The 27,506-nt window shown below is 41.9% G+C and overlaps 2 protein-coding genes across 7 annotated transcripts in view; one reads left to right on the top strand and one right to left on the bottom strand.

Moving 5' to 3' along the window:
• Window positions 1-1,367: 1,367 nt before the first annotated feature.
• g6pc3 (glucose-6-phosphatase catalytic subunit 3) lies at window positions 1,368-8,113 on the top strand. The gene is made up of 6 exons (XM_042398478.1): window positions 1,368-1,723; window positions 3,014-3,120; window positions 3,226-3,316; window positions 3,818-3,936; window positions 4,925-5,066; window positions 5,159-8,113. Exons 1-6 carry the CDS (start codon window positions 1,506-1,508, stop codon window positions 5,499-5,501), a joined length of 1,020 nt encoding a protein of 339 aa, XP_042254412.1. The 5' UTR covers window positions 1,368-1,505; the 3' UTR covers window positions 5,502-8,113.
• An 844-nt stretch (window positions 8,114-8,957) lies between these two features.
• The window catches only part of tanc2b (tetratricopeptide repeat, ankyrin repeat and coiled-coil containing 2b), a 144,498-nt gene continuing 125,949 nt past the window's right edge, over window positions 8,958-27,506 (bottom strand). For all 6 annotated transcript variants that reach the window (XM_042396823.1, XM_042396824.1, XM_042396826.1 and 3 more), the window contains 18 exons: window positions 25,614-25,845; window positions 24,137-24,306; window positions 23,297-23,575; window positions 22,749-22,916; window positions 21,954-22,114; window positions 21,209-21,317; window positions 20,995-21,117; window positions 20,581-20,817; window positions 20,279-20,491; window positions 18,986-19,079; window positions 17,690-17,823; window positions 17,384-17,507; window positions 16,498-16,673; window positions 15,441-15,573; window positions 12,844-12,935; window positions 12,148-12,294; window positions 11,849-11,949; window positions 8,958-11,659 (listed from right to left, as the gene is read on the bottom strand). In XM_042396823.1, the coding sequence (XP_042252757.1) occupies window positions 9,589-11,659; window positions 11,849-11,949; window positions 12,148-12,294; window positions 12,844-12,935; window positions 15,441-15,573; window positions 16,498-16,673; window positions 17,384-17,507; window positions 17,690-17,823; window positions 18,986-19,079; window positions 20,279-20,491; window positions 20,581-20,817; window positions 20,995-21,117; window positions 21,209-21,317; window positions 21,954-22,114; window positions 22,749-22,916; window positions 23,297-23,575; window positions 24,137-24,306; window positions 25,614-25,845 (4,764 nt within the window). In that variant the 3' untranslated portion in view covers window positions 8,958-9,588. The remainder of the gene's footprint in view (window positions 11,660-11,848; window positions 11,950-12,147; window positions 12,295-12,843; window positions 12,936-15,440; window positions 15,574-16,497; window positions 16,674-17,383; window positions 17,508-17,689; window positions 17,824-18,985; window positions 19,080-20,278; window positions 20,492-20,580; window positions 20,818-20,994; window positions 21,118-21,208; window positions 21,318-21,953; window positions 22,115-22,748; window positions 22,917-23,296; window positions 23,576-24,136; window positions 24,307-25,613; window positions 25,846-27,506) is intronic.

Genomic DNA, 27,506 nt, shown 5'->3' with positions numbered 1-27,506 from the left:
TATTTGTTTTGTCTTTTTATATGCCATTTTTTGTCTTAAGTATCCTATTGTTCCAACATAAATGTATGTTTTGTATAATTGAAATATGTCATAAAGGTTTGTAATTGAATTTTGTAAAAAATAAAATAAAATAAAATAAAATAAAAGTAAGAAAGAAAAAAGAAAAAAAAAGATGAAATGACAACTCATCTTTTTTGGGTCAGATTTAATCTTTTTTAAACAGAAAATTAGATACTCAAACTTGATTCTTTACAATAATCATAATAATAACTTTATGTATATAGCATCTTTAAAAACAGAGTTTATAAAGTGCTTTGACAGACAAAACAAAACCAGAATACTCAGAAAGCAATATAACAACAGAAAGTCAAACAGTTCAAAAGCGAGACAAAATTATGATAAGGTTAACACAAGAAGACAAAAGACGTAAAAACACAGTAGAGAGAAGACCAAAGGACGATAAAAGATAAAATTTTTTAGAAAAGATGGCAAAAAGACGACATCAATTAAAAGCAGGTCCATAAAAATGGATTTTAAGAAGTAATTTAATGCCCCTCAGGAAAAGGTATGTTATTCATCTTATTTCTTTATTATCAAAATTACATATACACGCCAGAAAATTTGCAAAACAGAAACCCAACCTTACTGTCTTCATGTTCTTCTTAAAATCCTTCTTGCACACACTAAAATAGTGCGTAAACTCTAAAGCTGTGAAAACTAGAGCCTTATGCAATGCATTTGATTTGTAATTTATTTCATTTAATTTAGTTTATGTTGTTATGTTATCTTTTTATTTCTTCATGGATGTCTTATGATCTGTGCACTACCTCGAGCATACATTGCCTTGTTACTGTTGGTGGAATGGTAAACCTGTTGTAAATAAAGTTTTTTGTTTTTTTAAATGTTTTTTTAAAGTGCGTTATGTAGCCTATGCTATTTATTTAGGTAACAACCAAGGGTCAATCATCGGGTTTTACCATCTCTTACTCCAATGCAATGTTTGAATTTCCTTTTTAAAGTTTCAATTGTCCTATTGTAGTGAATTCATTCATTCATTCATTCATTCATTCATTCATTTATTCCACTTTATTGTGTACATTAACGAACATGAGGTACATTTTTGGGAACGAAATGCCAAGGAGATTCACAAACAACACATAATAATAATAATAATAATAATAATAATAATAATAATAATAATAATAATAATAATAATAATAAACTTGTACTATACTTTTGATTCGCAGTGAACAAAAATAGAAAGAAAATAATAAATAATATATAATAAAAAATAAAAATAATGAATAAAATAAATACATAAAAAAGGTAAAACAACAGAAAAAAAAAAACAAAAACCCGTTAAATTCAACTGTAAGTTAACGGGCTCCCTCTACCGGAAATGTGACGTAACTGTCACCGTTGTTGCAGTCCATCAAGAAGTAACGTTACAAAACAACCAGGATTGAGTTTTCTTGTAGCTGCATGTTTTGGGAGAGGAGTTAGAAATGGAGGCCGTTTACACCGAAGGCGTTTGGATGGCAGAGAGTCTCCAGCAGAACACGAGAAGTCTGGAGACATTTTGGCTGGTTGTCACTCACATTGGAGATCCCAAAGCAGCTTTCCTGTTGGTGTTTCCTTTCACTTATTTCATCAGCCGACGGGATGGAGTGGCGGTGGTTTGGGTGGCGGCCATATCGGAGTGGTTAAACCTGGTGTTTAAATGGTAAGGATCAGTTTAAACAGGGTTTTTTTTAAAACGTGTGGCTTTTACTCTATGAACATTTTAGTTGTCTTGGACATGTTAGCATGTAGCTAAACGGCCGGTTGAAAACTAAATCAGTCAATATAAGTTAGACAAAATAACAAATGTGATATTTTCTCTTTTCGACTGTTATTCGTAACAATGAAGTTTGAAACAGTTTTAATATTCATTCTGTTGACGTCCCAGCTTCCGGGACCAGCTAACGCAGTCCGACCCTGTGCACTGTCCGAGGTGAAACAGACAACAGCGGAACCTTAAAGGACGGATTCACAATTTTTCAAGTCCGTCTTAAAACAACAGTCAGGTGCTCAAATGAACATTAAAACAAGTTTTTCTTGCTGTAATCATTCCTCTTGTTCGTACTGACCATTAGAAAATCCCTTCATAATGCACTTACAGTGTCAGTGATGGGGGCCAAAATCCACAGTCCTCTTTCTGTGCAAAAATGTATTTAAAGGTTTATCTGAAGCTAATATGAAGTTTCAGCAGACCAAATGAGTCAAATCAAGTAAATATCCTTCAATGTTTTAGTGCCAAAGTCCCTCTTTTTGTTAGTATTCTTCCACCACAGCTTAACATGGAAACACTGTCTGAGGAAACACAAAGAGGGAATTTGATGCTAAAAAGACTGTAAATATGGCAGATATCCACTTGATATGACTAACTCAGACTCCTGAAGCCTCATATAAGCTTCAGCTAAATTTTTAAATGCATTTTTGCACAAAATGACTGTGGATTTTGGCCCACATCACTTACATTGAAAGCATATTTGGAGAGGATCTTTTAACAGCCAGTATGAACAGGAAGAATGATACAGCAAGGAAAACCTCTTTCACTGTTCATATGGACACCTGACTGTTGTTGTAAGACATCCTTGAAAAATTGTGAACCTGTCCTTTAATGCACAGCACAGTCAGAGTTAGTAGTTGTCGCATTTTTTCCTGGATATAAGAAACCAGTATATGAAAGGAAAAAAGAGTGGTCACTTAATTACAACAGTATATTAAGAATAGCTGAAAGAAGATTTAAGAAGAAAGATCTAAGGTTGGAGTAGTAGAAATTGGAAGAGATTGATTGTTGAATGATTGTTGGAGATAGGAGACAAAGAGAAACAGGTTTTAATATCCAGAGTTAAACACAACATAAAGTCATGATGTTACACAGTAATATTAGGTGACGGCATGCAGCTTTACATTACAGAAATGTACTTAATTGTATGTTATGTGTTGTAAAATAATGATTTTTTTCCAGGATGCTGTTTGGAGAGAGGCCGTTCTGGTGGATAGGCGAATCACGTCTCTTTGTCAACAAGCAGCCCAACGTCCACCAGTTTTCCTCCACCTGTGAAACCGGGCCAGGTGAGAAGTCCTCATTGGAAAATGTTGACATGTAGCCGTTACATTTATCATTAATAGTCCACTTAATCCACAGTCAGAGCTCTAAAGCTAACGTCTGTCTTTCAGGCAGTCCGTCAGGACATGCGATGGTGACGGCGGCAGTCTGGTGGGTCGTGGTTTCCTCCCTGGGGTCATTTCTGTACTCCCGTACTCACAGGTGTGACCTTTTGGCTTTTACAAGACACATGAAGAAACTAGATCTTAGCACTGACTTCCTGTGCATCAAAGAATTGACTTTTAAAATGCTACTGTTGGTTTATAAATCTTTGAATGGTTTAGAGCCAGAATACATTTCTATGAACCATCCAGACCTCTCAGATCATCTGGCACAGGTTTGCTTTCTGTCTCCAGAGTTAAAGCTAAACATGAGAAGCAGCATTTAGTTTTTATGCATCACATATCTGGAACAAACTCCCAGAAAACTTGAGGTCTGCTTCGACTCCCAGTTCTTTTAAATCAAGGCTTAAGACTTTTTTCTTTGCCACACTGCCTCAAATTAAATTTAAAATTGGACTTTAACTCATATCTCAAACTGCTGTAATTTTTATCCTCAGGTTTTTTATCTTCTATTTCATTTTACTCTTATTAAAACCTACGTATATGTTTCTTTCCTTAATAAGCTTTTATGTTTTTGCCTTATGTTCGTACCTCTCTCCAGTGTGCTGTTATCAGCTGTTCCTTTCCTGCTGTATGTGCTGATGCTGGTGGCAGTCGGACTCTCTAGGATCTTCATCCTCGCCCACTTCCCTCATCAGGTCATCGCTGGCTCCATCACAGGTCTGAATACAGTTTCATACACGAGCTGAAACATTGGAGTAGGGGTGGGCTGTATGGATTAAATCATCTATCAAGCTATTTATAATTTTACATAAAAATATTGATATATATAGTTCTGTGCAAACATTTTAGGCGTTAAAGTAAAGTGAGGAAGCTTTCAAACATGATACCATGAATGGTTTTTATTTATCACTTAATTTCATTCAAAGTTCAGTAAACAGAAGAAACCTCTTCCATACACCTGCACACAGTTTCTCAGGTTCTTGGCAGGTCGGTTGTTCCTTCATCTGGGAGAAGTTGCCACACTTGTTCTGTGGATTTAAGTGTCTCAGCTGCTTCTTTCTCTTCACGTGATCCCAGACTGGATCCATGATGTTGAGATCAGGGCTATGTGAGGGGGCCAAACCATCTGTTGCAGGACTCCTTGTTCCTTTTGTCGCTGCTGAAGATAGCTCTTTATGACTCTGGCTGCATATTTGGGGTCGTTGCCATGCTGCAGAATAAATTCGGACACCTCCATGATGGTAGCGCATTATAGATAAGAATCTAAACATCTAAAGTGGTTTAAAGGTTTCGCACTGCACTGTAGATGTCATAATATAATCCATGTTCTGGAAAATCAATTGAGAAATTGTAAATGGGTTACACAATCAGACTATATTGCCTCTAATTCATTCAGTTAAATACCTGACAAGTAATTCTGCAAAAATCATATGAATCCAATATTACCTCTCACACATTGATTTGCAACATTTCCCACTGCAGCCTAACGCGCTCAGAGATGTTAATCACATTATGAATTATAGGGAAAAATTGTTCTCCCTTCCCTAAAATTGTCTCCTGGTATATATCATCCTTTCACCCACTCTTAATATGGAGATTATTTGTGTGAGCAGTAAAAAGTAATCCTTTGTTAGCACAGAGGTTAAGCAAGAACACACACTATATTTTTCATTGCAAATCTAAACCGATCAATTCTTCCTGTCAGGTTTCATTCTGGGGGTTGTCCTGAGCCGCAGAGTACCAGAAGGTCGCCCCCTGCTGTTCTTCTTCATGCTGAGCATCGGTCTGCTGTTCGGCACTCTGATGCTACACGCTGGACTGGAGCAGCTGGGGATCGACCTCTCCTGGTGAGTCTTTTATCGTACTGGTGTCTGTTCGGTGCTAATAATCTCTGTGAGGTGAAGCTGAAGAACGTTTTCCCGCCTGTTTTACTCTGTAGGTCTATTACTTTGGCTAAGAAATGGTGCAGCCGTGCAGAGTGGATTCGGTTGGATACAGCGCCGTTCTCCTCTCTGACTCGAGACTGCGGAGCCCTTCTGGGTTTGGGACTGGCCCAGTACTGGAAGCCTGGTGGATGGTCTCTTCCCTGGGCGCCGCGGGCTTTGTCTCTGGCCATCGCATCCATGGGACTGTACCACGTTAATCGTCTGCCGCTGCCGGTCCGACCGCAAGGCCTCTTCTACGGCCTGTTCTTTGTCAAATTTGTCATAGTGCCTCAGATTGTTATGGTGCTCGTGCCTGGACTGATTCACCTGTTCACACACAAAAACAAGAAGGACTAGAGACAGTTTCCGTTCCACGTTACAGGTATCGATCACTCCTCCAAGGACGACAGCTTCCGTCTGAGTTTCTGTAAACACTTGAAATGTCTATCAGTGTATTTAACGGGTTATCTTTTGGTTATAGGTTATACTAGTCACTCCAAGCTGATTTTTCTTCTTTTCAACCAGAATTCAAATGGCAGAGCAACATTGTCTTAAGTCGATTACTTTTTGCTTTTCTTTTGATGAAAGTATGGGGCCTTAAATGCGGGGATTTTAGATTTTAAAATACGCCGTGCAGTAAATTTATACACCATGATAGAGATAAGTGTCAGTGTCAATGCAACAATGTTATTATGCAGTTGTGCAGTGCAGTTTAGGGATATCGTGCATCAAAAATATTTGGGAATCCTTCTGTTGAAGGAACTACTGTAGCTTTCAAATGTTTCCCAAGAAAGATTGTGAGGAAAAACAAAGAATCCTGCACAGTGTCAATCACTTGTATTCACTTTATTGACAACATCTTGGTACTCAGACCTTCATCAGGTAAAAGATGAAGTAAATGAGGTAAATACATTTTATTCAATGAAGGTCTGAGGACTAAAATGGTTGACAGTGTGTGTGATCTTTTGTTTTTTTTTCACAGTCATGAATTTTGAGTCCACACACCTGTCAATAAGACTTTTTGGTGTGCATGAACTTTATAGGAATTGTTACCCCAAGAACGGTTCAAATGTAAAAACATAAAATAAAATTCTGTGTAAAATTCAAGTGCAAAACTTGATGGACAATTTTCAGAAAACAGCGCAATCTTTTGGTCAAACTGCTGTTCATAGTTGGGTTAAAAGGTCCAGATGTATGATGATGTAAATTACATGAGCACTTAATATAATGCGATCCAATGCAACAACACAACAGTACAAGCTTTACAAATGTAGTATCCTGCAAAGCGATTGTATTGGAATGCATCATATTGTACAGAAATGTGTTACTGTGCAGTTGTTGGTGTTACATGTTGTCTTGTGGTCCAAAAAAATCATGTTATGTCAACCTAATGAGTAAAATAAATGACTGACATGCAGGGCGTGTTTCAGTTGGTAACCATTTATAAATATGTTTTTTTTTTTTCCAATACATAGGTTTGACTGTACAGATTACAATCAGTTATCATGAGATAAAAACACATTCTTTTTTATTGTTTTTAATTAAACTTTTTATCACAGCGATCTGAAAGCTCACATTTACAGACAAGAGAACTCTGCTCAGCAAGCAAATACATTAAAAATAAAATAAAAGAACCTTTTCGCTTTTGTCTGGTGAGGTTGAAGGAAAATGATAAGGACAGTTCAAGGATAGCAGTCTCCTTATCTTAATCCAAATGTTATATCACACACCAGCGTCAGGACACTGCTATACATGTTTCTGCTTGAGCTCATGGAAAGAATATAACATGCATCAGACTATTTACAGCAAACTAATATACACAGACAGCTTGAAACCATACACCCTCAAATATCTTCAATTTTAGAAGTTTAAATTAAGTATAATACAGTTTATACCTTCATTTCTGTAAAGATAAGTAGGGCATCTCTCTGGTAGCAGGTGGAGCTGAGGATGAGCAGTCAGGAGGAACTGTCTCTCTTTAGATATTCTTTATCAGAGAACCAAAATAAAGGGCTACAGACAAACGGTCTATAACTTTTTCCACATATACAAATAACTTTATTTTCTCATTATGATGCTTTCTCTATCAGTCAACCTCCAGATATGGAGTTTCTGGGTACTGAAACCTCAGTAATCCTTTATTTTGTTGCAGAAGACTTATTTTCCAGATGTGCACAAGACCAGTGCGTTAGACTGGCCGCTTTGGAGTTACAGGACTGTAACAAGAGATCTTTTAGGATGTGGAATACTGAAATATGACTTGCTTGATTCAGGAAACCCAAGCTGGACTGAGTGGAATATGCGAGCCAGTATATACAACTTGTGCTAGAAAGTCTATACATCTTCATCAGTTTAAAAACATTGTTTTCTCTTCATATTGTCATTCATCACTGCTTTGTAAATCATATAATAGTGTCTATGATAGTCTGTTATCACCGGTCAGAGGTCTGACCGCTCACACACCCACGTTCTCCAAGTTCAACAATCATAACAACAAAGTAAGTAAAATACATAAAGTGCACCCTTAGTTAAGAACTTAACAGGCATTTTTAGTGCAGAGGTGGCGGAATAAAAATGCACGATGGATCGAAAGAAATGGCACAAAAGAATGCAGGAGAAGGGGAAATGTCTCTAACAGTGGTTGTGTATGCATTTGCTTGCTTTTAGTCGCTGAGCACTATTCATGTTACCCCATCACTAGCATATGTACTGCATGTTCTACTCTCTTCTAGGAGCATACAGTGTTGTTATGTACGGAGGAGGGACAAAGGCGAACTTTGATACTCATCTACCACAAGATAAAAATCACCCAACACAGGATTTACTATTCATTCATTGAACCGGCATCATTCAGTCTATTCATACTAGAAACAAATATATTGCTCTCAAGGCCTCGTTTTTGTGTCTAATGCAGCAATCTGTCCTCAAAACCAGTTTTATGAATTCTGCAAAACAATCATCATTATGAGCTTGTAAAAAAAAAAAAAAAAAAAACTACGGCAACTGATGGTTTGCCTGTTTATTTAAGCAGATGGTTAAGCAGGTATTCCAGGTTGTTGCAACCTTGTTGATTGGTTTAGCATCACAATAAAGAGTGTCATGAAGTCTGTGACAGAGTAGTGAAACTGTAAAGAAATATAATAGATTATAATTTACATCTCTGAACCTCAGAAATGAGGTGAAGTGACTGGTTTGGAAGCATGTGCAGTAGTTGGACTTTAGTACCAGCGCAAGCCTAGACATTTAAAGACATTTATTTTGAATTTGAATCTTTATGCGTGTTGGTTAAGTTTGATATTTCAGAAAGGAGTTTCAGTTTAGACTTGATTAACTGACTGACTGGATATTAATTGGCAACTATCATTTCAATCATTTTTCCAACAAAAATGTCAAACATTCATTGGTCGCAGCTACTTCCATGTGAGAATTTGCTGCTTTTTTCTGTTTTATATCATTATTTGGGTTTTCCACTGTTGGTCGGACAAAACAAGACATTCTACTATTTTCTGACATTTTACACAATCAATGATGAATGAATTAATCGAGAAAATAATCGCAGATTCAATAATAATGAAAATAATCTTTAGTTGCAGCCCTAGTTCAGATTATTGAGGACCTATTACAGCATTAAAAAAAAGCATTTTCTTGTATTACACCACAACAAAAACTTCTTTATTTTGACACAAATGAGGCAATCATATCACTCAAAGTTGGTCAGTGTCCCTCCTTCCTTACCCTGGTTGGTTTTCCACATCCATCCATATGACTAGCAGTGGGACACAAAGGCAGGGTTAACAGAATACAATTCAAACGCAAACTATGTTTTGTTTTATTTCTATGTACAATATATAACTTAATTATAAATATTGTCATTTTTCTCTAAGTACTGAGTTGTTGAGCCATTTGTATTTTCTGAGCAATGTACAGTATTGAACATATAATATTGTATTACATAGAATAGAGCCTACTAGCAACCTTGGTTAAGAGCACACTTTGAAAGAACAGAAGATGGATACAGAGTCCACGAGTAGAGTCCGATGATAAGTACTTTCACTCTTTCAGTCCCACACGTCGTGTTCACCTGTGGGATCTTTGTGCCTCTCAACATTTTTGGAAGTGCACTGGTCTTTGATTTAGTATGAGATCAGAACTTAGGACCCTCCTGTTATCCTACCTGTGTGCAGAATATGATAATGAAATAATCGCTTCTCACTGTTAGTTATGTTTTTCATATAAGATAATGTCTAATACCCTAAATGTGTGTGTGTGTGTGCCCGCTCTGTGGTTTTCTCTCTGAGTCGATCTGTCTCTCGTGAGTTCTTTAGGATGAGTTTGTCTATGTCACATACACAAGAGTCAGCAGCATCTGCTGTTGAGCTAAATATTTTTCTTCTCTCACTCCCACAAACAAGCCCAGTCCAACCGACCAATCACAGACAGGCCATCACACATTTGACTCCACAAATGGTCTCTTTGGTTTGATGGGGGAGGTGGGGCCTTGGGTCCGGGAGTCACGAGAGAGCTGGCGGTACATGTTGTCCTGGTAGGCTTGTGCCACGGGCAGAGTCCTCGCCACCTTCACATCCGGGTAGGTGGGCACCTGGCTGACCCGCTCCAGAATGTCCCCACTGCCGCGGGAGCCGTTGGCCAGCTTGCCCAGTGAGGGGGGCTGAGTCTGGGAGTAGTAGTCCTCCTCCAGCAGGTGTCCATTTTGGGCATTGTTGGTCTTGTTGTAGTAGGCGATATTGCCCAGTGAGGTGGGGGGACTGTAGGTGGAGCCTTGCTGGACCAGCTGGCCGGGCGAGGTGGGGCTGATGGCAGAGTCCATGGACGTCATGCCCCTGGACCGAGAGGGCTGATGCAGGTACTGCTGAGTCCGTGCCGTCTTGTCTATGATGCCCATGAAGGGCGTGTTCCGAGAACGGGTTGTCTCGCCTTGATACAGCCCCCCGCCGCCCTGGGAGGGAGAGATGGGAGAGATGTCATCACAGGTGCGCTCATACGTGGCTTGCAGGGGGATCTCCATCTGCTGAATGGAAGACGAAGGCCTGAAGCCCGGCGCTAAATTTGAGGTGGATCCAGTTGAGATGTTGTTGCTAGAGGGGGAGAATCGAAGGCCTACGCTCTGAGAGTGGATGAGAGGCCTCGGGGTGGGCACATGCTGCTTCATCTCAGTAGTATTGGCACTGACGGGGCGTCTCACCATATGTGGGATCTCAGGAGAACCCAGCTGGCAGGGGGGCATGGCATTGGCGCGCTCCAGTACGTGCTCAGAGACTGGGTAGTAGGCGGCTGACTGGCTGCGGCTGATTTGAGGTGTCTGGCTGTAACGGATGCCCCCCGGGCCCCCGCTGCTGGCGCGGTAGGCAGAGGAGGGGCGCTGGGGTAGCTCATCCTTCAACAAGCCCGACTCCATAACCCCTCCTCGGCCGCCGTGCTGACAGAGGGCCCCAGAGCTGAGGCTGGCCTGGACTTGGGACATGGACCGTCCATCCAGGGAAGGCTGGTACACCAATCGGCTCTCCACATCTACTGAACCTCCTTGGTAACGACTGCCTATGGAGTGACCCATCTGGCCACCATAGCTGCTGTTGCCCATCACATTGCTGGGCTGGTTTGTGCGGACTATTTGGGCTATAGAAGGCTGAAGACGAAGGCCTTGGGCTTGGTGGTGCTGGGAGGACAGAGAGGGCTGGGAGCTCAGCTGAAAGGAACGCTGGCTGCTCATCTTAGACAGGGGAGATTTGGGTCGGCCTGGGAGCTGCTCCGTCTGGTAGCGCACAGGGGAACCGGACTGGGACCTATACAGACAAACACTCTCTACTGGTGGACTGGCTCTGTACTGAGCAGCCCTACGTAAAGGTGAAGGCGGTGGGCTCTGGTGGTCCATCCCTTGCCCCCCACTACCCATAGGAGGCGGGCTGAAGCGGTAGGACGGCTGGTGCACCGGGGAGGTATGAGGCGGGCTGTGTCGGTAGTGGGAGTTTTGATGCGTCGGGGAGAGTGAGGGCGACGTGGGCTGGTACGTCCCGCGGGTTGGGGAGGACATGGAGGAGGAGGTGGGGTGATATTCGTAAGGCTGGCCCATGGGAGAACCTCCAGCTAAGTAGATCTGATCCGGATGTGTCGGGGAGAGTGGGGGGCTCTGAATGATGGGGAGGCTGGAAGAATTGGTGTGAGACTCAGGTGGGGGCAGACCCATAGACATGGCCTCCAGCTCCTGCTCCAGGTAGTCCTCGTCCTCAAACAGGTCCTGGACGGGCTCCATGTCCTCCAGACGGGGCTCGGGTGGAGGGGGGAGAGGCATGGAAAGGGACAGGGACTCCTCCTCTTCTGGGGGAGGCGTAGGAGGAGGCGAGGGAGGAGGCTCCAGCTCCAAGTCTTGTTGTTGGTGCTCCTCCTGGTTGAGCTGGTGACACTCCTCCTCCACACGCTGGAGCAGCCGCTGGATCTCTCGGTTGTTGGGGCACTGCTTTATGGCTTCATTCAGGTCCTCTAAGGCTTCAGGAAATTGTCTGGAAATAGAAAGTTTTCCAAAATGTCAAACAATTGTGTGCAGAACTGTATGGAAGAGCATTAAGGAGTCGCATGTATTCAAATGTGAGTGAGGCATGTCTGTTTCGAATCTATATCAAAGGATGAAGTACAAGCACACAAAGTATTTCACTCTGACTATGATGTGTAGAGAGATAAAAGGAGCGTACCTGCTGCTACGCTTGGCGCGCGCTCTGGCATAGTACGCCTCATATGATTTTGGTTTCAGTTCAAGTGCCTTAGTAGCAAATTCCTCAGCCATCCCAAAGTCCTGGAGAGATCGGGAAGAAGAGAACACCGCTGAATAACACCAAACACATTATTCTCATTATCTTCAGATTTATAATACTGTTTGATTTGGTTATTTCATGTAATAAAAAGGTCTCCAAAGTGAATCTAAAGCCCTTAAAAACTGTGACATTGTGGCATTTTATCACCATGCACTGACGCTAGTTCTCTCCAGACTTACGTTCATTTTCCTCCGACATCGGGACAGGTTGAGGAAGAGCGATACTTTGAGTTCCCTGAACGTCTTGAGGTCCTCGCTGAAGCCTTCGCGTGGAAATTTTTTTAGAGCATACTGATAACGCTGCGCTGCCTCCTTCACCTTCCCCTTCTGTTGGACAAACGCACAAAGAAGTCTGGGTTATCCTTCCTTCACAGTGAACATTTTTTTTAAAAAAAAGGTAATATGAAACATAATAAACTCATAATAAAAGCCTGAGCTAGGCATAAAGATACATCACAATACAATATTTATTCAATAAGAATGAGCTCTTTGACAAAGAGATAAAGCTTTTTTTTTCATTGTGGGTTATCTTGTAGGGTCTTACATCTATTTGTGTGGAAGGATTATTCAGTTGTTGATTATAAAATGCTTCTAGACAAATTAAATAATGTAACACGTCTAATAAAAAGAACCATAATTTTCTCAATTTTCCATTATAGTCTGCAGAAAATGGAATATCATTTATGCAATTTTGACCCAAAACTAAGACTATGTTGGTCCCAACAGTAACAGATGAAAAATAATCCTGTATTGAATTGATATCTGGTATATCTGTGATATATACATTTTAAATCTAAAGGATTTTTATCATATCAGATTCATTTTAAATTCACACAAAGATATCGGAGCTGCAGAGCGCACGGCTTGTTCTCTGACCTTGTAGAAGCTGTCCCCCTCCTCGATGAGTTTGCTGAGTAAGATGATCATGATGTCGGGTTTGGAGGTGGCCATGGCCCATGTGGCTGGACCTGGGTAACACAGGAAGGAGCAGATGGGAGGGGAGAAAAAAAAAAAAAAACACACAGTGAGAAAGACATACAGTAATAAGCAGAGAAGAAGGAAGGAAGGAAGGAGCGACTGGGAGTCACACTACACACGACAATAATAACAGGGATGAGAACAACAGCCAAAATGGGGGAATGGAGGAGAAAAGACAGGCAATCCACTGCAGAGAAAATATTACAAAAATCTGCTCTGACACCTTGAGAACTGTGACCTCGCTATAGGACATCAGGCCTTGGGCAAACACTATTTGCCTGTAATTATGAGTGTTATATAATCCAGCTGGGAGTGCTTGATTGAAGTGTAAAATGAGCACAAAACCTATTTAAAGACATTTTGAAATTGTCCTCAAACGGTTGATTAAAATTAACTGTAGCAATTATCTGCAAATATGTTTTGGCCCAGGCAAACCCAGTGTACATATACAGTAACCAAAAAAAAAAGAAAAGAAATTACGCTGTCATGTCTTTCTTTTGACACACATTTTCTGTCTTGTCAAGAAGTGCAGACGTACAGTAATTCTTTGTACTACTGACTGATTTAGGGATGTGATCAAGACAGCGGAAAAGGAGGAAAAACATTAATCTCCCAAAATAAATGGAAGTTCAACCCTACATTCTGTTTTATGACTGAAAAATCAAACACAAAAATTCTAACACTTGTATTTTCAGCAATCCTTGACACATGTACACACACCACAGAGATGATAAGGGGTGGGGGGGGTGAGTGAGAGGTCTTGCACAAGGAGACATGAGGCAGGTACAATAAACAAAAGAGGCAAGCAGGAGGGATATAACAGAGCTCTGCAAGCGTTAGCTGTCCTCTGAGCTGGTGGTGGTGGTGGTGGTGGTGGTGAGGTGGTCATGTGGGGTTGTTGAGGGTAGGAATGCTGCTGACTGGCCTAGCTGACACTGAGAAAAACGTCTGGAAGATGAACGATGCACAGTACAGTGGTTTATCACCTCAGTCTGTGGTGGCGGTGGCACAGGAGGATTTACAAATACATGCACTTCCGCTAAATCACTACCACGCAAGTGTTACTGAGGGCTTCCGTCATGCATCTGTGGGATGGAAGGTCAAAACACCTCGATACGATGTCACAGGCTGGAGGCCGAGCATGCTGTCATTAACAACTTGGACGTTAGCATCTACCTCTAGGCAATCCCGACTGCATCACTGTCAGTGCTAATACCTTTGCATGTTATTATTTGTCAGTTTGAGAAGGTTTTGGTAGCTAAGCTCGCCTGCCGACACTTAGGACGACACAGACAACACAGAGAGAGGAGATAGAGCTGTCAAAATGCCTGGTGGGGTGAGAAGTCGACAGCCTTGGCTTTACCTCGGGGCCGACTGGGCAGCGTCTGACATCCTGGGGGCCGGAGAGAGAGGCGAGGGGGGAAAGGGGGCAAAAGGGGGTACAGGGTGAAGGGGGGGAAGGAGGAGGAGGAGGAAGGAGGTCATGAGCGAGGGAAGGAGTGTAAGTGGGAGGGCAGAGCGAGGGGGGAGGGGAAGGAGAGGGGGTGGGGTGGGGGAGAGGAGAGAGGGGGGGGAGGGCAGAGTTGCCAGAGAGAACAGGGGTGTGGGAGTGCGTAGGAGCGAGAGGAAGAAAAGAGATAGATCCAGCGGGAGGGTGAAAGAGAAAGAGAGGTGATGGCGGTGGTGGTGGTGGTGGTGGTGGTGGTGGTGGAGGAGGAGGAGAAGAAGAAGTGAGAAAAGGAACACAAAAAAAAAAGCAGCAGTGAGAAGCGGAGATAAGTGCCTCTGCGAAAAAAAAAAAATAATAATTTGAAAAAAAAAAAAGGAAACATAGATACCGAAAAGAAACACCACAAGCGCTAATAACAACCTGTCTCTGAGCAACCGCAGAGCAGTAGAGAGAAAAAATGTGATTGAGAGAAAAACAGGGAGAAAGCGCGAGCGATAGAGACAAAAAAGAGGCAGAGAGAGAGAGAGAGAGAGAGAGAACATGACAGAGAGAGAGAGAGAGAGAGAGAGAAAGCTAAACAACACAACAGCAACAGTAGTACAATAAAAAGAAACACACATCAGAGCCATAAATAGCTGAGGAGAAGCAGCACGGTGCAGCAGTGGGGGGGCGGATGACATACAGTAGCAGGAAGTGGTTTGAGCTACATGGAGACACAAACATGAATCCATGGCTTATTGCAGTACAATGCTTACAGTGCTCTATAATGACCAGCAGGAAGTGTGTATTTAAAAAAAAAAAAAAAAAGGGTTTTCATCTTTGGATTGTCCCTTAATAGTCTCTCATGCAGCTCACGTTTTTGAACTCCAATTCATGACCTTTTCAACCAAAATACAATCTCAAAATTGTATCTCACTTCACGGCAGGCAAATAACCTTTTTATTATGGTGCTAGAGGGACAACAATGCTGCATTTAGAGGGAGGGGGTGGGGGGGTCTTTTGTGTGCTAAATGGTAGGCTCTTTAGTCTGTCAACATGCTCTTACCTATCTTGGCTCCTTTCTTGAGCAGGGCGACCACCACAGACGTGTTTCTGCAGCCCACCGCTCTGTCGAGAGGTCGCATCCCGCTGTAGTCTACGTGCTCTATCATGGCCCCGTGGTCGACCAAGAACTGGACCTGAAAAGACGAAGAAGAAATGAGGTGAGAATCTATCTTCCCAAAGGATTCACGACACCGTCATCTGCTCCCATTAAAATTTAGTACAGACAAATTGAATATATACTGTATGTGTGTGTCAATAAAAGAAAAAGCCAACTGGATAACTGCACACGGAAACATGAGATTATGTGTTTTTCTAAATGTAATAAAGATGAAGTTTTAAAGGAAACAGATGGCGTGTCACAAGTCCTTTGGAAGATAAAACTAATTTAATTTAGGTTTCAATGCCGCGAGTACAAGTCGTTCTTATTACCTCATCATACGATGTCAGCATTAATCCTGTCGACTAGGAAACGAATGAGCGCGCCTCCATACGTTTGTATTTTTAAAAAGACAATAGTACATATTGTAGCACCCCATCTAAGGTTATAACGCAGAAGTGAGATGCATCATTATCCAGAAATCAAAGAGATGTATTGAGTGACAGGTGGATGAACAGATGAACAGAAGGAAACAATCACAAGCTCCACTCACATCATGAAAGGAAAGAGTAGTGGTTCTTCTTTTCAGTGATGGAAAATAAATGATTTATAGAGCTTTGTATTTAAGTTTTATATGATACCCGAGGTTCAGTACTGATAGCTTACTTTGAAGAATTTCTCTACAAAACTTTTTCTTTTTTATTTATTTCAAAATGAAAGCCAAAGTTCTTAAATGTAATAAGCTGCACAAGAACTTCTCCTGAATAAAATACTCTAAAGTCAGCAAAACTATGACTCATATAAGAAACCGCCTGATCAAGAAACAAGTAGATTATGAATCAAAGCGAGAATTCGATGTTAGCTTCGGGTATTAAAGTTGACTTATTTCACTCAGTACCACACATATAATTGAGGTCTGATATCCAGCCCTGTTCATTTACGGATCCCACTGTTCACTCACCACATCAGAGTCGCCGTAGAAGGCGGCCAGGTCGAGGGGCGTGCGTCCGTTCTTATCTGCGTGGTCGGTGGCGGCTCCGCTCTCCACCAGGCAGCGGACGACGGGTAAGTGGCCTTTCAGACAGGCCCAGCTCAGTGCGGTCAGACCCTCCTTATCCATTAGAGACAGAGAGGCTCCTGGGAAAAGAAAATAAAAAACTCCAGCAGTGAGTCTCAGCCTGGCATATTTCAGCTCTTCTGAGTAGAATTATGCTACATCTGTGGTTGCCTGCGTGTTACTTTTTGCTATTTTATAACCGACAGCTTAATTTATTTTCGAGGCATTCTTTAAAATCTGTTGTTGATTTAATTTGGCCGTAATTGTTGCAAACATCATATGAAAACTGTAATTTGCTCGCTTCTATCGGTGCGGTGGGAGTGTGTATTTGTGTGGCGTTTAGACAATATTGATGTTTTCTTCAGTTGCTCCATAGATCTGTCAAATCTGACTCTACTGTATGTCTGTCAGGTCTGATTCTGACATAGACTTTGTGTTTTTGCAACTATTCCCAATGAGGAAAACCATACACACAAGAAAAATCCTTGTTCAAAAGATGCTCTGCACAGAACTGAGCCCATCCTTTAAACTCTTAACATCCATTTTTGTATTTTATTTTGATGTACGTACTTGTGTTTCATGCATTACATTCAGGCTCTGAAAACCAAAGATCAAGACAAACAGCTATACATACTGATTCCCTCATCTATTAACAAACCGAGCATCTGATGAGAATATATTTGTTTGTGTTTATGATGCTCTATTTGTTCTTCGGTTTCAGTTGTGTCAACAAATGCATGAAGCTTTAACTGACCTAAAATTTGTTCTAAACCCAGGTTTTATATCTTACCTTGAGCTAGTAAAAATTCCACAGTTCCCAGGTGTCCCTCTGAGGCGGCCATCATTAGAGGAGTACGACCCTGCTTATCAGCCAGGTTGACATCTGCTCCGTGTGTGAGGAGGAGGTCAACGATCTAAAACACCCAAATACACACCCGAGCCGTTATATAACAGCGAACGGATGCCTCGACCGCTCAGAGATGAAGCAAGTGACACTATTCTTTATCTAATCAAAAAGGGAAATAAACCAAGCCAGCCTAGCAAAAAGGTTTTCAAGGTGGTCTGAGCGAATAGAAGCGATCGAGCGGACACTGACCTGCCAGTGTCCCTGTCGGACGGCGCTGAACAGCGGGACAATGCCTCTTCTGTTGGGCTGGGCCACGGCCGCGCCCTGTTCCAGCAGCAGACGACAAACCTCCAGCTTCCCCCGACCGGAGGCTGCAGTCAGAGCTGGACACACACAAACAGCCGGGGAACAGGAGGATAAATAGGTTGTATACGGTTGATAGAAAAACTGACAGAAATGAGTGTGGTCGGAGTAGGCGGTGTGTACAAATGAAGTGATACTTCAAGTGAACTCAGACCATGTTTGAAAAAAAAAAAAAACTTGAATAAAACATGTCCAATGGGAGAAGAGAAGAGAATACACTTGAGACTTTTTGGGGAGCAAAGGCCTTCGAAAAGACATCTTCTCAAATGTAATGATTATAATTGGAATAATTTAAGCACTGTGAATACATTTCTTTTCAGCAGAGTGGTTGAAGCCCTGGAAGGGGCGACCCCCGGTTTCAGCCTATTTATTCACTGCTGGAAGAACACTTTGATATACACAGTTCAGTAAGTATATCTGTACGGACACACATGCTCTCTCCCTTTGGCTGTTGTAAAAGAATAATGCATTTTCAGTTGACCTATCTAGTAACACTGGGATTAGAAATCATCTTCCAGAACAACTGTGATCCCTTATAAACAATGAAACTACGGCTGAGTAAGTACAAGTCCCCCCCCCCCCTCAACTGACAACGACAAGCAGCCTTTTCAACGCTGCGGCGGGAGGGGAATAAAGCTCCCGATGAGGTTTCATAGCTTCAGGTCACGATGATACATTACATTTCTCAACACCCTGCCACAGTGCAATCAGACTAGTCATTTCCAAGCACCCTGGAGCGCACTCCTCCTTCCCTCCCCCCCCCCCCCCCCCCCCCCCCCCCACACACCCACCCATCGTCTGTGTGAGCCCAGCCCTGTCTATGCTCCAATGACACCACTGCACTGCCATCAGCATCTGACGCAGCAGCAGCAGCAAGCAGCAGCAGACACACAAGAACGATCTCTCATATCCGCACTGCAGCGCTCTGCCTCACAGTGCCACACAGGAAAAAAAAAAAACCCTTTCACAAAACACTTCATAAATCCTTTAGAAAAAGAACATCGTCTGGATTGTACGTCTCAAGATAGTGTATTTTTGCTTTTATACGAGGAATTTCATTACCTGAAAAAAAATGTGCAATTCAAGATCAGGACATCAACATGGACTGTTAAATATTGGCAGTCATCTGTCAGTATTGAATTCAGGGTTTTATTGGTTTAATGTCTGGCGAGGTATTCCCACCTGTCTCTCCCCACAGAGTGTCAAAGTTATTGATTTGAGCCCGCTCCACCTCCTCTTCATCTTTCTCTGGCAGGTCCAGCAGGTAGGACACGATCTGATGGGGAACAAGATGCGAGATGACACAGATCGATGTCTACGTCGACTTCAACGAGACCCGAGATAAAGACGTTAAATAGAAAATACTTTTCTTTTTAAACGTAAATTCGTTTGTTGTAATTTGATCTAAAAGGATGCATTTCACAGACTGACAGCCGTCATTAGAAACGACATCGACCGCCAGACTCCCGTCAATAAGTTGTCGTCTAAAATTGTTATTGCTTTTGAGAATTTACAGCCTTAAGTAGGATTTACAACATAAGGATAATTCACACCTCCAGTATCTCATTTACATCTCTCAATTCCCCTAACCCATTTTCCCTTCCATCACACTCTGTCTTTCCCCTCCCTCCTTTACAAATTCAAATTAGTGCAAGTTTACTGGCTCGCAAAGAGATTTCCAAAGTGCTGAAATAATCACATTCCTCTTTTTTTTTTCCCCTCTTAACTTTTTTCATCATTTGATCCTGTCTCTCCTGGCACTCTTAACATTCAGTCATTAGCGTGTTTGGAGCTAAATAAGTAACGGTAAAACACGTGCCAAACTGCACACGGTGTCACTAAGAAAAGCAGCTGAGTGTTTTAATGTGTGAGTACGTGGCGTAAAAACTGTTAAAAGGTGTCACAGTCTGCGACCTTTGCAACTGTGGTCGTCAGCTCACCTTCGTCTCCATTTAAAGCCATGTGATTATTTTTTTCCCTCATGTGACCAAATGAACAGGACTGTGTTCTATGTGGCAGCTGTACTGTTGTTAAGAATGGATGATTAGAGTAAGAATGGAGTATTATATAAGGATTTAGAGTATTTTCTTATGACAAACTTAGTGTGAGTGTGATTGAAGGATTAAAAACTCTTTTCATTGTCCATTAATATATCAATTAATCATAATTTAGTCTATTTATTTATGGATGACTGAATTCATTTGTAAAATCATGCATTAATTCCTATTTTTAGTGTTCAATTAGATATCAGTTAATGAAATGCTTAATAACTATTTCCATGACGCTTCTGGTCCTCCACAAATTGTTGCAATAAAGTAAATTTAGCATTTTATTAACATGATTTTCAGCTTCAAAAACCATGCACAATCTACCTCAACGACATTTCTAACAAAGGGACTAGTAGTAGTTACAAGAAATCACTCAAATAAAAACCATCACACCACTTTCACCCCCGCCGACCAGCCCCTGCCGTACCTCTGTGTAGCCCATACTGGCTGCAGCGATGAGGGCCTGCTGGACAGCGTGGCTCTTCGTGAAGGCCGCCTGTTGTTGGGTCTGAGGTGACTGCTGCTGCTGCTGCGGCCCCATGCCCCAGTCACACTGGATGAGGAATTTCACCACCTCCATGTGGCCCCTCAGAGCTGCGTGAACCAGAGCGCACTGGCCGTTCTTATCCAGGTGGTCCACCTGTTAACAGGGACGGAAACACGTTTGGAAAAGGCTACAAATGATCTCCTATTATCACACACTCTCCCCTCGCAGTTTCTTTCACACACCTTCGCTCTCCTGCGACAAAGCGCCGTCACAATGGCCATGTGTCCCCCGGCGGCGGCGTAGCCGAGCGGCGTGAGTCCGCTCTCGGAGGGGGCGTCGACAGAGGCGCCGAACTCAAGCAGCAGAGCCACCATGTCCATGTAGCCCAAATGAGAGTGGACGCACAGGACGGGGGCGTTGTTCAGCACCTCTGTACGGTAGTTCACATTGGCACCACCCAGCATCAGCAGCCGGCTCACCTGGACACACACACACACACACAAAAATAACAAATGAAGAAGTAAAAAGTGAACAAAGTAACAGTGAAACTATCTTGTGTCTTGGCATATTTTGAGAACTACCCTTGATTTGGTAGCCAGAACATGTTGAAATATTATTCAAGTATGACTCCTCTCTGCTGAAGTTGCTGCCTGTACCTTGATGTTGGGAGTGTAGAGGTTTCGGAGTGAAGAAAGTGCAGCTGAAAGGCCTTCTGTGCTGTAGGACACCCACAGACCTTGCAAGATAGATGAGGAAACCCCGACTTTCTTGCTGAGACCCTTGAACAGAAAGATTGAGCGTAAATATTCATTACATCGGAGCGTGCGCGCGTGTGTGCGTCTGTATATACGTGCACGTGGAGACAAACACCTTGAAGATATGTGCTTTGAGGATGTGATGGCCCAGCTCAATAGTCTGCTGCCTGTTCAGCTTGTTCTCCTGCCGAGAGAACCAGAAGGCCAGTAGGGTGTGCCCGCTCCTGCAGAGACGACAAACATACAATCTTTCAATACTTGAGACTGATTCATCAGGTCATTACATTTTGTTATCATTAGCACAGTTGGTTCAATCACTTTTAATTATAATATAGGAAATAAAATGTTCTGGCTGAAAATATAACATACAACACTTCCTCTGCTTGAAAAATCATAATGTACCTGTGACTAACAGATTTCTATTAATACATGACTGATTAACCACAAAGTCTGTCACCTTAAAGGTACATTTCTGCATGTTACACACAATATAGCAGCAACTGATTGAAGGATGAATTAATTGATGAATAGTAACTTTGACTGGGGTTAGTTAGGCAATACTAGATTAATAATAGATGCAGAAAAGATATACTTTCTTATTTTTTTAACAAAATCTGAATCTTCTTATTGATGCTTCTTGGATAACAGCTGAGATTGTGTGGCAGTAGATCCCATCACAGATTTTTAAACCACCTCATCCTCTTATAAAACCTGTTTCCGAACAGGATCGTTCAAATTCCTGAAGCGACACAAATCTTATGACCTCACATTAGCAGTACTCGAGTTTTTCTTCTACACATATGATCATCTTCAGCGTCACATATTAAAGAGCATCTTCTCTTTCTCCGGCTCGTCCTCACCTCGGATCACAGAGGAACTTTGTCTTTTCTCCTTCCTCCCTCCATATCAACCACTCCCTGAAGGAGGGGTGGACAAACATCCGGGTACCGTCCCTCCTCTTCACCAGGAAGACTGACAGGTTGTCCACGCGCTGCTGGAAGTCCTCCCAGTCCAGTGTGCCCTGCGACCACATACATTTTTTTCAATGTTATTAGTTATTTACAGAGGAGACATGCAGATTTCTTAACATGAAACAACTTAATCGCTTTTGGACGTTACATTGCTGCAATAACAAACAAAATATTTGCTATTTAGACATTTACGAGCGCAGTATCAAGAATCCAAAACACTGTACATATTAACATTCTCACTCTGATTAAGAAATATACATCAATGTTGCTCAGCCTTGTTTCATCATGAATGCCAATCGCATTTATCCGTCTTTCAGCACAAATAACAGAATATAATATGCGTTTATTCTATTCATGTTCATAAAAAAATAAAGATTCCTTCTTTATCAAACTGTTAAGCCCACATTAAATAAACATTCAATAACAAGCCATGAATTTTAATTGAATTACAGCCTCATTTATTTTTGTTTAAACTCAAGGATAGAGAAAAATCACAGTTTAGCTAACTAAAATCTACTAAAATTTCAAACATTTTCTGCTTAAATTGCATACTTTGGGAAGAAAGTCAGCTTTGATACCGACCGGTTCGCCAAGGCCGTTTTACAATACATTCATTCCATTAGAGGTCTTGAGATATTAAAAAGGCCTCAAGGTATGAGATCTTGTATATTTTAGGACCGCTACCTGCAGTGAACCAGCGTTGATGGCCTGATATATCTGCTCATCAGTCAGCGGATGAAGCGAAGCCACGGCCACATTGAGCAGAGGGAGCGCCCGCTCGAACGACGACTGCGTGGGGAAGCGCATGTTGCACTGTAGCAGGTACACTTCTGCCAAGTTGACTGGAACCACCTGAGGAAGCAGAGCATCTGAATCGTAAACGCTGATTTCCTTTGGATCGACTCTACAGGATATGAATAATGCAGCGTGTTTGTACTGCACGTCTTCGACTGTTCCACGCGGTCTTCCTTAGAGAGGAGAATGTGAATTTATCACTTGTCATTTTGTATGGAGTCTGGAAGCACTTCTGAATACATGAAATTAAATGAATCTGGGGGTGTGAGATAAAATATTTCATTATGAAATGCACAGTAAAACCGTTCAGTTGCATTATTTATCAAAAACATGTCAGGTTCGGACTGTTACATGAATTAAACACATGATTTTACAACAGTACTTTCAGACAAAGCGTGTCAGAGTGGAGGGAAAAAAAACTAGTACTAACTCCACACCTTATAGCTGGAGCTTTTGAGGACAAGGTAGCCCTTCTCAATGAGGTCAAAGGTGAGCTTGAGGTACAGATAGGAGCCCTGGCTCAGGGCCTTGAGGTGGGCGCTGAGCTTCCCGAAGGTGGTGTTGTCCATCTTGCCATTTAGGGAGATGTTGTTCTGGATTTCCGGGCTGCTGTGGATACGGTGCAGGATGTAGCCCTGCAGGTCCTGGTCTATGGCGTCGTTCTCCTCCAGGCTGTCCAGAGAGATGCGGTGGAACGGCAGCGAGTTGGTGATCTCCTGAAGAGTCAGAATGATGCCAGTGAGGAACTTGTTTTTGGTGATATTGGTACAGAGACATAGTGATAAATTTTACTTCAATCGCTTAAATACAAGAAATTAAGGTCAAAAATAATGTATTATACGCTATGAATAACTAGTCAACACGTATCTCTTCATGAATGAAAGACCGGGAGCGAGGAGACGGAGGTAGCAGAAATGAAAAAAAAGATTGGAAAGATTCTCAAAACACATCTATTCATATCCTGCGTAGAGGAAACATGGAAAGGTCAGAGACAGAGAGGGTGGAGTTGTATTCAAGACAACTTCAATATTGTCTGTTAGTGGCCTCCAGCTGAAGTAAAACTAATCCATAGAAAATGTTGATGTAAAATCCTCTTAGCTGGCAGTGGTGAAGATAAAACAATAAAGAGCCGGTCGCTGTTAGAGCCCTTTCACACTGTTTCACTCACGCTGGATTCAAAGAAACAGCAAAGTGAGTGTAAACAGCGGGGATTTACAGCCGTGGCTACAATCTGTATGCTCAAAGATAAACTCCTAACTGGCTGTCTGTGTTTTTACCTGTAACGTGGTTCTGACTGTGACCACCAGTTTGAGCCAGGGAGGGAACTTGTTGATGGTTTTGGTGAGGAAGGACACAATTGTGTCTCCGTAGTCTGGCTTGTGGAACTCTGCCTCGTTCAGACCATCAATGAGGACGATGAGGTCCTCCTCAGAGTTGATCTTCCTCTCTGTGAACAGTGGGCATGAAAACAAACAATTTAGTAATGTTATATACAGTAGATATACATTAAACTAAATGAAAACAAGCTGTTTCACTTTCTTGCCGACTTCACTACATATTCAACTAGAAATACCACCTCGCGGTTGTATGAATCCGCCAACCGGTCAGGTTACAGTTTATATCCATGTCTGTCCAGACTCATATAATATTTGTAGTGAAGGAATTCAATAAAACAATCACCACAGTTTCAAGGTGGGCACCCAAGATTAGTGTCACCAGTTCAGTATCCGACCAAATGTGAAATATGGTCACAATCTCCCCTTCTGTTCCTGAGTTATGGCGTCAAATAACGGCCAGAAAAGTGTTTTTGAAGAGCATTATGACGTCACAGTGAAGTTGACCTTTGACCTTTTGGATATAAAATGTCACCACTTCATCGTTTTATCCTATTAGGTATTTGTGTGAAACATTGTCATAATTAGCGTATAAATTCTTGAGTTATGGCCAAAAAACATGTTTTGTGAGGTCACAGTGACCTTGACCTTTGACCGCCAAATTCTAATCATTTCATCCTTGAGTCCGACTGGATGTCTGCGCTAAATATAAAGAAATTCCCTCAAGGCCTTCCTGAGATATCTCATTCACGAGAGAACGAGACGGACAGACGGACGACCTGAAAACATAATGCCGGTCACAGCTGTCGCCGACAAAGAGGCACAAAAATGAATCATCACAGACTTTGTTTTCATCTCTAAATGAAAGCTTTGAACAGGAGCACCCATAAAGCTCAGGTTTGGTTTAATGAATTAGCGGGTCGAAGAGAAAAATCTGCTCCAGCATTAAGATTAAGAATTTAATCTTGACTATATTGTTCATTAGAGGCATCTAATATCATGCACTAAGGACTCCAGTCAAAGACTTTATTGGATATTAAGGTCTGAGGAGGCATCAGTTATAAATTGTTAAAGTGCTGTGTTTGGATGTGAGGCAAATACCTCTGAATCATTACAAATTCCAGTTTAATATGAAGAATGTGAAGACATTCAGAGCAAATAAATCAAGGTTATGAGATAGAACAAGAGAGACGGATAACCTTGTAATGCCTCTGAATCATTTAGAGCTATAGATTACTGTATTTTCTAACTCTAACTAAATATTAAATCCATTCTGTTTCTGCATTGTGGTAAAAACTCATCAATAAATTCAGATTTAGGAGAGCTTGAATCATCATGACTTCCAACCGATATATTTGACGCAACCAACACAGACAGATACAACTATGCTCGACTAAATGGGAGCCGGTAAGTGTATCACCTTTGTAAAGTGCATCCAGGGGCTCGAGGACCCCCCTCCTGAAGGAGGCCAGGGGGTCCTGGACGCAGGAGCGTAGACTCAGGATGCTCTGTAGGTGCGGCTCCCTCAGCAGCTGCTCCCTGTAGGCCACGAGGTGAGGTGAGCGGCACAGCAGAGCCGCCACGTTGTGCACAAACTCCGGCACCAAGCAGGTGTAGGCGTTATCTGCCTGGCAGTAGTGATACGCCACCACCTGGGGGCGACAGAGAGTTGGGAGAGAGATTACAGCCGAGTCACTCAGAAAAATATAAAACTAAACACTTCCATTTCCTTCTGTTAATCTTAACACTGACCATCCTTTAGGTATTGGCAAACTGACTGTAAATCAATGTCAAGGAGCATGGGAGTTAGATGACACACTTTTAGGAAATAACACTTTTTTTTTTTTTAGGGTTCTGTCAGTGCAAAGCCGGTTTTTCCCAGCGTCTACTACAGCTACAACTCATTTGGGATTGAGTCAACTTCATGGTAGATGATTGCAGTATAATGAAACATAATACTTCTCGTTTCGCTGTACGGTTTTAGCTATTAATAATTCATCGCTTCCAGCTGCCAAGAGAGACTGATTCGGAGTTAGCTCATGCATGCTCATGTGTGAGATGACTGTGGCATGAAGGAGTCAAGTGTTAAACTGTCATATTTCACAGCCACGTACTTGAAACGTGTTCAAATGAATGATTAAACGAATGAATGAATAAAAAAAGTTATCATTGCACGGACATGCAGCCATATTAGAAAATAGCAGAGGGCTAGATAAGATTTTCTGAGAGGTTAGACGACTAAACAATAGCAGCAGCAGGTGTGACCGAACGCTCCCGGGGACTGAGAGATCACAAAGAGTTTGAATTTTCAGAGGCAGCGATCAGAGGGCAGTTAGAAAAAGGGGGATGATAAAAAAAAAAAAAAAAAAAAAAAAAGACTAATCAAATTGGAATGCTAATTTTTGGTCACAATGGAATAAAGGGGCTTTAAAACAAAAGGGGTGAAAAAGGGAGTGAGCTCAATTATTGATGCACAGAGTTAACAAGATCTAATAGCTTGGCTGGGAAATGGCTTTCTGCAGGTATAAATATTTCATAAGGCTCCCTGGCAAAGTTGTTTTTTCTTTTTTAAACACATCTGCATAATGCATCAGGCTGGGACTGGGGATGCAGATGGCTAAGCAGTAGGGGAGTAGGGGCCCGAGATGCAAACGCAGACAGGAAAGAAGACAGGAAAAAGAGCCGGTGTCACACATCATGTAAGTTAACATTGCACGCAGGTTGAAAGATGTTAAATGCTTCGATATTATTATTTTTTTAGAAGTCGACATTAAGAAAACAAAAGAGCTGCACATGACTTTGAATGTTTTAAAAAAAGGAGAAGCTAAAAGCAAACATATCTCCACCTGTTTTGATGTCTGCCACCTCAGAAGCGAACCCTGTGTGAGTGGATGACGGCACGTGGGCGGCTTGAAACTTTTGACTTTTCTTTCAAAAGCTTGAAAACCACCTTATTTCCGACAGAACCCCCCCCCCCCCCAAGTCGTGTCCGTGCTTTGTATTTTTGAAATGGCGGTTTTCAAAAGAGCGTATCATTGGCTATCCTACCACCTGTGTTGTCGCTAATTGAAAAATTAAGACATAAAAAGGAGCCATTTAAAATTATCTCACTGTTTTTTCAATTACTATTAGACTGAGGCCAGAAAATTTCACGCTGAACCACAAATAGATAAATTTACAATTATAGTAAAATGACTGTTTTAGTGATGCAACAATATTTCCTCTTTATAATCATGTATGCGGTGCTACTCTATTGAAAAATGAAAGACTTTTTACAAAAGAACAACACACTAGTATGCAAATGAGACCCTTA

This window comes from Thunnus maccoyii, chromosome 20 (assembly GCF_910596095.1).
Source record: "Thunnus maccoyii chromosome 20, fThuMac1.1, whole genome shotgun sequence".
NCBI classification, from domain to species: Eukaryota; Metazoa; Chordata; class Actinopteri; order Scombriformes; family Scombridae; genus Thunnus; species Thunnus maccoyii.
The sequence above is the reverse complement of the archived record's forward strand: the minus strand, read 5'-3'. Positions and strand labels throughout refer to the sequence as shown.

Coding starts and splice junctions, on each gene's coding strand:
- g6pc3 (XM_042398478.1), top strand. CDS start 1,506: ATGGAGGCCGTTTACACCGAAGGCGTTTGGATGGCAGAGAGTCTCCAG. Junction 1,724..3,013: donor TTAAACCTGGTGTTTAAATG/GTAAGGATCAGT, acceptor ATTTTTTTCCAG/GATGCTGTTTGGAGAGAGGC. Junction 3,937..4,924: donor CATCGCTGGCTCCATCACAG/GTCTGAATACAG, acceptor TCTTCCTGTCAG/GTTTCATTCTGGGGGTTGTC.